At 40.8% G+C, this 13,333-nt stretch overlaps 1 protein-coding gene across 1 annotated transcript; it reads right to left on the bottom strand.

The window, feature by feature from the left end:
- Nucleotides 1–4,373: 4,373 nt before the first annotated feature.
- Nucleotides 4,374–13,024, bottom strand: LOC108934989 (protein crumbs homolog 1-like). The gene is made up of 8 exons (XM_029250152.1): nucleotides 12,987–13,024; nucleotides 11,088–12,043; nucleotides 8,636–9,186; nucleotides 8,093–8,258; nucleotides 6,685–7,594; nucleotides 5,939–5,980; nucleotides 5,707–5,832; nucleotides 4,374–4,623 (listed from the first exon to the last, which is right to left on the bottom strand). The coding sequence occupies exons 1-8, from the start codon at nucleotides 13,022–13,024 to the stop codon at nucleotides 4,374–4,376; spliced, it is 3,039 nt and encodes a 1,012-aa protein (XP_029105985.1).
- Nucleotides 13,025–13,333: the final 309 nt, after the last annotated feature.

Raw genomic sequence — 13,333 nt, 5'->3', positions numbered from 1 at the left:
TTTTCTGCCTCTATGTTGGCATCTTGAGTGAAAATTTATGATCCTGACTTAAGAATCCAGTATTAGCATTAGTACTATTATTATTATTTTGTGACTCATAGTTTAAGCCCCATGCAGCTCTGTTCATTATAGCCTCCAGGCACAATAGGGGTGCTTATTCCAAACATCTGTTCTAGTTTGTTCACGGGACGCACCTATACTGGCCAGAACATGTGGTTCTCCTTGTTTCTTTGAAGATGTGTGTGTGTGTGTGTGTGTGTGTGTGTGTGTGTTTCCTGTATGAACCAAAACTTTATGAACTTTTTCATTATTCTAGTAGTGTCAGGTCACTTCTGTGTGGTAGGTGTGCTATTTAACTACTGTATACAGTTTTTACAAATATTTCAGCAAACATCCAGAGAACTGTAACCTCTATTCTCTTAGCTGATGCGAAGCAACAAACAAATAAAACAATAATCAAAGGAACTCACCAACCAACCAACTGACCAAAGTAGTGAGACTTAATACTCAGCAGATGTTTCATTTCATGCAACTTGGAAGTGTAGAGCTCTTTTACCTGGTGAAACACAAATAAAAAGACAGATATTGGCACAGATACGATGTCAATGAGCATCACTCGATGTCACTCAGCTTTCGGGAAAAACTGAGGTGGCTAAAAATCCTTGAAACAATACACTATATACGAATAGTAAAGTGACCATGATCAAGCATGGAGAAAATGTCTGGTGCTAACCACCATGGTGCTGCATTGAAGTAAAAACCCAGTCAATTTATATTTCATAAAGATTCCGGATCATAATTCAGTGAAATTTGTGCATTTAACTTCAGAGAGGGACATGCAATATATGCTGCTTCCTTTTTCAGAAAGAATCTTGAATGTTGAATGAGAGCCTTGATATTTATAGCGGTGTCATAAAATCAAAATGAACTTTATGAATCCAATTTAATTTACATATTTTAGAAAGTAACATTTGGATCAGTCGTTATGCTTAAATAAACCATGAAATTTTGATGAAGGGACTGTTGTTGAGACACTGTCATGCGTCGCAAAGAACAGAGTTGCCTGCGCCTTTGATTTCTACGGGTACCAATATTTAGTTAGCTTTTTTCCTGCTTTCACCTGTTATCCCCCATGAGTGACAGCAGTTGTCACAACTTTGTTGCAGATGATGGCTTATGGCCTGGGCACATATCAGCAAGAAGGTAGCTGACATCAGAGTGCAGGCCTTCAGTTTCTGGCTGTTTTCTTTAAGGTGGTTGGGGTGTTTGGTCAAGCCACTGCATGTGCACCCTTCACAGACAGGTCCTTCGCACTGATTTTCCCTTCTACCCACAGTGAAGTGTTCAGTTTACATTTACATTTGTCCATTCAGCTGGCATTTTTCTCCAAAGTGGCTTACAAAGATTTGCCCATTTATACAGCTGGGTAATTCTATCGGAGCAATTTTTAGGGTAAGTACCTTACTCAAGGGTACTACATCCGTAAGTGGGATTCGAACCTGTAACCTTCAAAAGGTAGCAGCTGTAACCACTAAACTACCAACTGCCCTCCTGTAATGTACCATTCCTTCGGTTTCAATTAGCTGTACTGCATGATCCTTCAACAGAGCGACTGGTTCAATAGAACAGTTGCCATGGCAACATGTACACCAAAGAAGTGGGCACTTCTGAGTAATTTCATAGAATCCTATCTTCGAACTGCAATAAATAACAATATGAATTGAAAACAGCCAAATGTGGAAATTCATGTGTACATAAATTTATATGCAATAAATTTCTGTTTTCGCTTACTTACTTAAAACAACTTTGTTTCAACATGTTTTACAGGAACCAGTGTTTATAGCCTTGTTTTTTTGAGAAGCTCTTTCTGTGCTTTGGAATTGCTCAGGTTTAGCCTTTAGCTTTATTAGTGCTGCCATCTGTTGGGCTCTCTCAACCTAAAGTGTGGAACTTTTCCAGTTAAAGTGTAAATGTGTCAGAGCTGGAAGCAAAGGTGTTCAACAGTTCTTCAAAGAAACTATTTCACCAAAGAACCTTTTTCATCACTGCAACCTTTAACTGGATAAGCAAATTGGGAAAAAGATGCGTAGATTTTAGGGCCCACGCAGATTTGTGTTTTTCATAAATCAAAGGTATTTGCGTTAAAAAAAAAGAGAGAGAAAAAAACTTTTACTGGATTCTGCCATTCTTTTTTTTTTTTAAGATTGATTTACGGTACGATTCTTGGCTATAGCGTTATAAAGAAGAGGGGAAAAATCTGCATATTTTCTCAGTGCAGCTAACCAAGAACAGAGGAGTTAGTTCATTCCAAGACTCCTGCTGGTATCCCTCACAGACGCCGCGGTGTTCCTGTGATGAAAAACGGCCATGGGTCCTCCGGATCGCTGTGGTCTTAAAGCAAACGCTAGAAGAGTTGCTGCTTTTATGTAGCATGAATAAATGTAACGGCCTTACGAAGGCTTCCCACTGCGGCATAAGCGCCATCTCTCAATATGATTGAGCTTGCATATAGAGAGGAGACCAGCAGCAATGATATTTCCTACTTAAAGTTACCGCGGAGGTGAATCAAACACAAGTTAAAATGCCAGGACTCTAGGATTTCCACAGTAGGTTTACATCCTGCCAAATGGCTCTTTTAAGCACTTCAGACTTTCTTTGCTGCCTCTCACCAGGACTTCTGTGATACAGCAGAGTCAGTGTGTTGGATGCGGTTTTTGTTTTGTTCACTTGTTTTTCAGGCCTATATATACACATATGCGGTAGTTCATTTTCACACATTTTGTTTTGTTCATGAGAAGTAACATCCTTTTGAAAAAGTAGGAACCTGATAAAGGCTTATCCACTGCTATTTAAGCCGTGTGCAATTCATACTAATACAAGGCTACAAACACACCCACACACACACAGTGCGCAGACCCTGCCTTGCAAAAACAAGGACATAAGGCAAAACATTTTTCAGAAACTTTATTTTTTGCGTTTTCTTTTTTTTTTAAATCACAAACTTTATAGATTTTGCAAACTTTGTTTACGCTGTGTTAACTGCAAATACACTGTAGCTCAAATGTACTTTCTACACATGCAGTGTAATATACGAACTACAACAGATAACAACCCACGGTAACAAATCTTAATTACCTAACAATAAATAAAATACTTCGTTTTCATACAAAGTTTTATTATTTATCTGGAAAATGTACATTTTCAGTAGTGTTTAAGAACAAAGCCCATTCCATTTGCACATATGCTAATAATTCACACTTTAATTTAGTGTAGGTTTCTTAGGAATCTTTATAGAAAATGTGATGCCAGTATGAGCACAATGCTAATTTGCATTATTGCTGCTTCTTGCTGCTAACTTGACTGCATTTCATAGAAAGATTTTCCTTGCCTTACCATATAATGAACCTGTCACAAAGCACTTTTGGCTTGGAAAAAAAAAAACAAAAAAAACTGCAGGAATGTGTTTCCCCTTAAAAATGTCATAATAAACAGTACACAATAATTTGGAACTAAAAAGGTTTATGTAAGGCACAGACCAAACCACTCAACTTGTAGTCCTAAGTGATAGCCAACAAGGATCGGCATTCTCACCGGTGGCACCTGAGCCACTATTTCAGTGTGACTAAAATGTTTCCTGCTGTAATACTGACAATTCCCCTTAATTGTAAAATATGCTTACATTAGCTGTGAGGGTTGCTTGAGTGGCATTTACATTTACATTAATTAATTTAGCGGACACTTTTCGATGAGTTTAGCTGACACCTTTATCCAAGGTGACTCACGATCCTGGAAAGACTCTACAAAACTCCCTACAGTCTTTCAGCCACCTATATAAGCATACAGCCTCTTGCAGAGCAATGTAACACACATGCATACTATGGTCAACTTAGAGTCATTCGTCTACCTGAAACACATGTTTAGGAAGTGGGAGGCAATCACAGCACCAGGAGAAAACCACATAAACAGGGGAGAATGTGCAAACTACACAGACTGAGCCAGATTCTGTGCCACTGTGGCACACCATGCCAAATCAATCATAAATTGTAACAAAATCAATACGAACACACACATTGACGGAAACCGCTTGTCCCAAGTGGGGTTGCAGCAAACCAGGGCCTAACCCGGAAACACAGGGCGCAGGGCTGGAGGGGGAAGGGACGCATCCAGGATGGGACGCCAGTCCGTCGCAAGGCACCCCAAGCAGGACTCGAACCCCAGACCTGCAAGAGAGCGGGACCCGGCCAAACCCGCTGCGCCATCGCACCCCCCTCGATACGAATATATTTAAAATATTTTTATTGTGATTACAGTGGTGGAAATGCTTTATGGATTTCTGACTCATGTCTGTTTAATGGAGGGCTCTCCAAGACCAATCAGCCATCATTAGCCCCCCACTCCACCTCTGCTTCATCCTCCATCCGCAAGATCAGGTAGGAGAGCAGCTGGAAGAGGTTCTGCCATAGCAGCAGGGATACATAGAAGTAGATGTCGCTCACATCAACCTGGCAGCGTTCCCCAGCGAAGCTCATCTGGCAGACACACTGGAACCGGTTCACCAGGTTACGGCAGTACCCACTGTTGAGGCAGGGATTTGACTTGCACTCATCCACCTCCAACTCGCACCTGTGGTAGAGAGGCCAAGGAGGAACATGAACCCTTAACTCAACCCATGGGCTTACACAACCCCCAGACAGAGGGTGTTTTCCACAGCTGCAGCCTATGGTGGTTCCCTTGTCAGGATTCACAATTCTAAATACTGTGAATTAAAAAAATAATAATAATAAAGAAACATACCCAGTGAAATCAGGTGTTTAATCAAACTTTTTTAACCCAAGAACAAGAAAACATTCAGTCCTAACAAATGTCTAAAATTGTGTAAGACTCGCACCCTGGACCAGGGTTGTCCTTAGGCTAACTAAACCCACAGGGACCCGTGCACTAGGGTTTCCACTTCCAGCTTTGAAAAATAAAGGACGTCCTACAGTAGAAGTTGGGGGAGGGGGTAGACCATCATGGGAAAGGAGCTTTTTAAAATAAAATGAATCAAATCTTATGTGAGGTCAAACTTGCTCCAAGGCAGACTGAGCAGGCTTACAATGTCATCCATATAATGCGATGAAGCAAGAAACTTGAACAAAATTTTAAAAGTGTTTGCAGAACAAAAAGCAAAAAAGCCTTCTTTATAAGTATACCTTTAACAGGTTTTATGTGAAAATATAAGCTAATAAAAATAGATGGTTTTGTTTTTAAGATCAGTCAAAACGTCCATGATAATTTGCCTTTGACCACATTATTTAAGATTTGACTTATCCTTATAATACAATGTTCTTGCATATATTCCTGACACCTAATCTGAAATAATTCAAAAATCCTGGAGACCCTGCCAAAATGGTCAAAAAATTTCTCCACAATTGCTAAGGCCTTGCATGCACTGAACAACAACAATAACACACATACAACATAGCAACAGGGAACAACAGTTTGCCTTAAAATTTTATCATTAACTGACATAACTTAAAATGTGTGTATAGTTGTACAGAACGAACATCAGAAATTGCTGATTTGAGTCTAAGAGATGTCCTGTTGTTGTGCCATTGAGGACGGTATTCTGAGTAATTGCAACCATAAACAGAAGTCTTATTGTTCATTTGCTGTACAACAATAAGAAGAACAATACATCAGTAATAAATAATGTAAGATTCCCACCGGTGTCCTGTGAAGCCGGACTGACATTCACACATGGTGGTGCTGCTGTCGCTGCAGTTCCCTCCATTGAAACAAGTATAGTTGCTCAGCTCATTGCCACAGACGGATACGGGAAGCTTGGGCCGCCTGGACACGACAGACACAACAGAATGAAGCCTTCTTGTCTGCAAAGTCAAAGTGTCAACTTTTTGCAAATGTGTACATATGTTAATTAATGAACAATGTGCCTTACCGGCCAGGCTCTATATACCATGGAACTTCTTCAACTTTCTCACTGAAAAAAGAACACATCACCAAGGATCTAAATGTTCAGCAGACATCTAACATGTATTTCAGCTGTACAAAAAAAAGAAAACACATTTACTTGCTAAAAATTACAAAGTTAACACAAATTTCTTCACACAAACCAAGTTTCATAAACTGAGGAGACAGTAAAATGATTTCTCAGCTGAAATGCCTTTTTAAGGATCCCTTCAACTGCATTTTATATTACTACACAGTGATCAATATGACTAACATGCAATAAAAAAAACCACGTGACCTAATTATAGTCCAGTTTGCCCGCTTTAACTTTTTAAGCATGGAAAAAATACGAACTTCCCACTTTTTAGAGTGTGGTGGATTTCATTATAATTTATTAAGAACTTCAGTGTAACGGATGTTTTGTGATATCCATGTCTGCATTGGGAACATTTACCAGCTAGACGATTTAATAGTATGCTGTTTTTGAAAGCTTGTGTAACCCCACGGCAATAAATAAATAAATAAATAGTTACGTTCACTATATAAGTACCACAAACATACTTCAGATACAGCAGACTAACTGATTAAGTTTAAATTTGCAAAAATTGTCAACGATGAGGCAGAGGGAAAGTAGTGAAGAACCACGGTGCAGGAGCTTTTGCTGTTCCCAGTGCAGACAGTGAAGGATAATAGATTTATTAGCTCCAGCTGAGGGCTACATGCGGCCAGGCTTACTAGCAATATGCGCCGGTACTGTTTTCGGGGCACAGGCAGGAGTAGCTGTTGATGCCCTTCAGACAGGTTGCTCCAGGGCCACACTGGTGAGTGAGACAGGTGTCCAACGGTGCCTCACAGTTTGTCCCAGTGTAGCCTGCCTGACAATCACACCGGTACTCATATTCTGGGAGGAGGATGCTACAGTTGCCATGGATGCAGGGGCCAGAGGCACATGTGTCTGTGTTGAGCTCGCAGCGAGGCCCTGTCCAGCCAGCTGGGCACGAGCAGTTGAAAAGATTGAAGAGGTCTAGACAGGTACCGCCATAGAGGCAGGGGCTGGGTGAGCACACAGAGGTCCCTGAGCACCCTATCAGGGCCTCATCAGGGGACATCTTGATGAACTGCTCCTCCTGGGTTCTGGAGGCGCTCAGCTCAGAGCTGCTGTAATATGACAGAGGGATCCCACCAATTTTCACTGTGCTGAGACACCCGACGAGGTTCCCGCCTACATCTGGGCCAAAGCCTCCCAGAAGAATGTCAACATTCTCTTTCAGGAAGTCCAAGTTGCCAGTTGTGATGCTGGAACTAGGTGACCGCACGTCGTCCAGCACAGCAACCCAAGCAGAGCTGAGGGAAGACGGGGACACCATGGAGAACTCGGCTGAGTGCCACTTCCCATCACTGATGGGCACTTGGCTATTCAGGCTGAGCTTAGTGGAGTCATGGCCTGTGAGAAGCTCCATGAGAAGGTGAGAGTCTTGGATGGAGATCGTAACAAACTGCTGCCCTTTTTCTGCATGGAGGATGGCTGAGTCCCGTTTCCTTGTCCGAATGCTGAAGGAGATGCTGCTGAGGTTTCGGGTGATCTTGCCGTTGCTTTTGTAAAACATAATGTTACTGTCATCATCAAATGTTGCATTGGAAAAACCTGAAAATACAAATGAAAAAATAAACAAATACAATTTCAGCTTATGTACTTCAGCACAAAGGCATGGATAAAAGAAGCATAGCCAGTAGCCTAATAAAAATGTAAAATTCTTATGATAAAGGGTTATGATAAAATTGACAGTAACAGCAAGACTCAATCTGCAGACATAATTTGTATTATTATACGGCAATTTACACAGCTTATGGGTTTGGATATGTTTGTTATTCTTCTCCATTTCTACCTGGACACATTAAGTCAGTCATTATTTACTCATTTATCTGACACTCTGGCAAAGCAGTTTACAGTGTTAAGCTACTTACAGTGTTCACATATTTATACAACAGGACAGTTTTTACTATATCAGTTTAGGGTAAGTACCTTGATCAAGGGTACAATAGAAAGAAGCAGGATTCAAAGGCAGTGCAAGGCAGCAGCTCTTACGACTACACCACTTGCTGCCCCTGCTTTTGACTGAAGCAGTTGAGGATAAATACTCACAGTCAAAGCCGTGAGCGATGGGCTGGCAGGTCGCTGAGGATGGACAGGGTGACAGCTCACACCACCTCACCTCTTCACAGTGGCGCCCGGTGGTACTTGGAGGGCAGGAACATGTAAAGTCATCCCACATGGGATGGCACACACCCCCATTCTGACATGGGTTATTCTGGATCCACCAAAGAAAGATTCATGAGACACCATTGGTGCAGTTATCACATGCAGTGCAATATTTTCAAATACATGATATATCAAAAATATTTCTCACTTATTATAAACATCTTGGAAAATAAAGCAGGACTACCTAAATGTAAGGACTAACAAACTCCTGTCAGCAGAGAGTGGAGAATGTGTTGAGATAGATAGATAGATAGATAGATAGATAGATAGATAGATAGATAGATAGATAGATAGATAGACGTAATTTATTCTTACAGAAGCTGAGGGGTAAGAAAAACTACACTGCAAGAATAAAGATCTCATCAGTTAATGGTAGAAGCATAAGAATTAATAGACTTTGCTTGAGAGGCTTTTTGTGTCACTTACTCTGCAGGCGTTGTCACCAGTACAGCCACGTGCCACGTTGACCAGGTGCTCGAGGCTATAGGAGCTCACTGTGCTACTGAGTGGGTAAAACTGGAGACGTCTGCCGTTCACTCGCACATCCTGGAGACAACCTTTAAAATAGCCACCCAGTGATACCGTGGCATGGCGCTCAGCCAGCCCCCCGAGGTAGGCCCTATCTCCTGGCTGAACCTGCAGAGGCCCGCAAGCGACCTCCCCTTGTTTGCGAGTGGACTGGAAGAGGGCCATGCGGCCTTGCTTTATCCTCACGCTCACGAGGTGGAAGGTGCCATCGCTGATGGTGAGCTGTGCTGTGAGCTTCTCCAAGTGGCCGGCCTGCACCTTCACCTTGCCGTCCTCCAGCCAGAGTCCGAGGTGCTGGCTTGTTCTGTTTGCTAGAATGAGGAGCGGGCCGCGCTGCTGACGTGTGCGGACAAACATGCTGACCTCAAAGTCCTCCGTGAGGTTGTCGGAAACCATAAACACAGCATAGCTGTCCAGCTCTGTGTGGCCGAACCTGCCACTAACATACTCTGCGGAGACACAGAAAGCAGGTCAAAAATTAAAAATGTATTAATTTAAATGTGTAAGATTTGTTAATCAGCCTAACATGTACACATGATAGAACCCAAGTGAACACTTTCTTATATTGTTCCAGTTTTAATGACTCTTTCAGTCAGTAGTGAAAGCATTAAGGAGTTCAATATTTAAAGAGATCAGTACAGATTAAATGAGTACAAATGGCCCCTGAGGATCCTTTGAGAACATCTTAGACTTTCCTTTCCTTTTTCAGGATGATTTACAGAGAAACGACATCATTTAAATAAAAAATAAATTACAGTTATGACAATGAAGAAAGCATGGAGTTACAACTGAAACCTTCTACTTTGAGCAAAGTAGTTACCATGCACCCTGCCAGCAAAAAATGGCTAAATTACTGTGATTAGGTTAATACTTTAAGTCACTTTGGGAAAACAACAAAATTAATAAATAGCTAAATATAGTCTACTGCCACATGGATACGTCTCACAAAAGACCATAATTTACAACATTAATCTTCATATTAAAATTAAAATTAACATTCGCATAATGCAACTTCAGGTCTGCACTTGACAGAAATGTATGTTCAGCTGGAGATTTTACACATAAACAAAATTATTGTGGTGTCCATTACATAATGTGGAAATACACACTCTCTTACAGAATAACTGACATTTAATCTGAAGGAAACAGAATTTTATGTTTTATAAGCGTCTATATGTAATTTAAAATCTTCAAAGCCATTAAAATTTTGTTTTATTTTTACATGTAGAAGTAGATTAAGCCACCATCTTCATCATTTAACGTATGACCGAAATGTATGGACAACAAGTTTTGAAAATCTATTGCACTGATTTCTTAATCTCACATTTTTAGTCCATGCATCCAGTCTTGGTCTTTTCCCCTGCTGTGTGTGTTCTCAGATCTCCATAGTTATGTAATCTTCTTAATAGGCTAATTTTGTCTTTCGGCGAGATATCAAATTTTATCTCACACACACATTTTCTGAACCGCTTGCCGCGATCCTACAATATTATGTCTACCATTTTTTCATTAGTTTGTCAGGAAATGAGTTAATGTAAATGTTTAAAAGTAATTAAAGCATACACATGAAGTATTATAAATAGTAAACACGGTATGTCACCCTGAGCCCCTTCTTTTCATTTGTTAACAGGATTACTGGTGGCAATCCGATCAGGGAGCACCGAATGAGTTTGTGTAATTACGAATGCTAAAGAGAGAGGTGGCGTTAAAGGTCACATCAGGCAGATGTACACATCACACTCTAGACAGCTGACTGCACAACATTGCAGGAATGAACTGAAAGCGCTGCAGACTTCAACAATTTCCCTTTGAATCAAAATAATCCAGTGTTAAGTCTCTTTAGAGACCATTTAAATTTTTAAACTCACATCCTTGATTAAACCAAAAAAGCAACTTTTACACGCTACACAAAGCTGTTGTACTAACCCGTTTACTTCAAAACAGGAATGAAACATCTGACTGACTAGAACCTGAATTTTTCATTTTCTGTTTTTACTTGAGTAGGAGTGCGACTAAATACGATTTACAAGTGTGGCTTTTTGAGATGGCATTTTGAACCCATCATGTCTGCACTGTGTAATTCATTTAAAAAAAAAAAAAAAAAAAACTAAAATGTCCTATTTTGATACCCAGGAAAACATTGCCAGTTCTATGCTTATTAAAAGAATTAATGGTAAATGGTGGAATCAGGTTGTGCGGTGGTTAGAGCTGCAGCCTTGCAACCAACACAGCCAGGTTTGAATCCTACTTCCATCTGTAGCACCCTTGATCATGGTACTGATCCTAAACTGATACAGTAAAAATTAATAGAAACTTAATATTTTAAGTTACTGTGGAAAAGATCGCTTACCTTCAGAGCAATCCAGGCCTTCAAAGGGCCTCTGGCATTCACACTGGTAGTCCAGCCACAAGTTCACACACTTTCCCCTTTCCCTGCATGGGCTGTCCTGACACCTGTCTCTCTCAATGCACCCAAGTGTGACATTCACAGCTGACCCCTCTGGCCAGCTGCTGGGCACTGCCACCCATGACTCGACTCGTACGTCTCGCAGGCAACCAGTGAATTTGGATTGGCCGTAGTGCCGTTGATCTTGGACTCCACCGAGCCACATGCTGGAATTGATGGGATCTGACAAAGAAGCACTGCTCTCTGCAGACATATGTATTTCACAGTTAGCCCCACAGGAGGCCTCCAGAAGCCTCAGGCGCAGCAGCCCACGTCCGAGAGAGACCTCCACGGAATGCCACTGTCCATCGGTCACCTTGTGAAGGAGCTCCACAGCTGAGCCCTCCTCACCTCCTCTCACACTGTGGAGATGAAGGCAGCCATTGACCAGCTTCAGTGTGATGATCGAGCTCCCGATCTTCCGCTGGAACAGCAGCCCTTCGTCCCGCAGGGTCCTAAAACCAAGGCTCACGTTTACATTCACTTCTGTATCTGGAAGTGGGGTTTCCAAATGGACGTAACCAGTGGTCTCCAAGGAGAAGGTTGTAGACTTCTGGCACTCAGTGCCTGTGAAGCCACTGGGACAACTGCATATATAGCCATGCTGTGTGTCACTTAGGAAGGGGGAGCACACACCACCATTTTCACACTTATGGTCGTCGCAGCCCAGCAGAACCTCTGTGCAGTTATCTCCTCCATAAAAGATGCCCTCTTGGCTCTGCTGTGGACAGTGACACGTGTACCCGTCGAAGCTGTTCTCACACGTGCCTCCATTCTGGCACGGGTTTGGATTGCATTCATCAATGTTCCCTTCACACAAGGCACCTTCAATGGAAGATTCGCTATACTTAGATATCACCCTATTTAAGGGATACACAATTAACTTGTTTAGGCAGTACTTGTCAAGGATTACCTCTACCAATGATATTGCAAGGAGCAGAGAATCACAAAATAATAGAAAAATTACACAAAATCAGAGTAAAACACAACATTTAAGTAGAACATAAATATAGACTGAAAAATGTGTTACGGTTTTTGTATCATAAAGCTTACTTATTTCTTTTCCACACCACCGAATAAAACTTGTAGTCTTACTCAGCTGGGTGTTGAAACAACAATGTTATAAAATGCAGCACAATACTGAAAAATATACAAATCACAATTGGATAATATACAATTTACATTTATATTTATTTAGCAGAAACTTTTGTCCAAAGCAACTTCCAATAAAATCTATGTAGTGTTATCAGCTCACACACCTTATTCACCAAGGTAACTTAGACTGCTAGATACACTACTTACACTGGGTTATTCATCCATACATCAGTGAAGACACACTCTCTCTACAACTACACTTAACTATATAACTACGATTACTCATTCTGTAACATAAATAATGTTTAAAAAATTATTTTACTTTATGCGTGAATGAGATTTGAAATAGTGGAGAGATATACTACCTGTACTAAAGAAAAAGACGATCCAGAGACAGCAAGCGTTTCTCTCCATTGTACTAAGACTCTCTTATGAATAAGCATGTATATCTGAAGATTTATTGTACAGCTGGTAATAAAGTTTTCTAGAAGACCACCCAGCTGACAGCTCTCACTATTCCCAGCACACTCACTCCTGCAGAACTGACAGACCTAATGACTGGGATCACCAAAAGGCCGATTTGTTGGATTAGCTTAATGCACTTTAGATGTTGCACAGAGCTTGACTTTAGAAGGCAGTTCTGAGCAACCTGAAATGTTTCACCTGAAAGGATCTGCCCGGAGAGTGGCCATACACCACAACAGTTACCTTTTAACATTCTGCACACCATAAGATAAAGGACTCATGGTTTGGCTACTTTTGTAAGATATGCATCCATCCACATACCTTAATCATTTATTTATTAGTGCACAAAAAAATATCAATTTTGATCATTGATTTTTTTGTGTAACTTCAGGATTCATCTGTTTAGTAAACAAGAAAGCAGGAAAGACTGAGATTTTCAAATCTTTCATTTACCTGAAATAGAAAATCCTTCTAACAAATATAAACCGTACGTGTTATTTTTCATTTGAATAACAAGGTAGCGATAATGGTGGTGTAACTGTTTATTTTGTTGCATAATTCTTTATTTATTCCATAAACGTGTTTTGCAA

This window comes from Scleropages formosus, chromosome 3 (genome assembly GCF_900964775.1).
Source record: "Scleropages formosus chromosome 3, fSclFor1.1, whole genome shotgun sequence".
NCBI lineage: Eukaryota > Metazoa > Chordata > Actinopteri > Osteoglossiformes > Osteoglossidae > Scleropages > Scleropages formosus.
This window is presented reverse-complemented; position numbering and strand designations above follow the sequence as displayed.

Bases quoted from the DNA above. Each gene is read 5' to 3' on its own strand.
- LOC108934989 (XM_029250152.1), bottom strand. From the start codon at position 13,024: ATGAGTCCTTTATCTTATGGTGTGCAGAATGTTAAAAG. The intron at 12,044-12,986 runs GTAACTGTTGTG...TCCCTTAAATAG, and splicing joins GGTGTGCAGAATGTTAAAAG to GGTGATATCTAAGTATAGCG. The intron at 9,187-11,087 runs GTAAGCGATCTT...GTGTCTCCGCAG, and splicing joins AGGCCTGGATTGCTCTGAAG to AGTATGTTAGTGGCAGGTTC.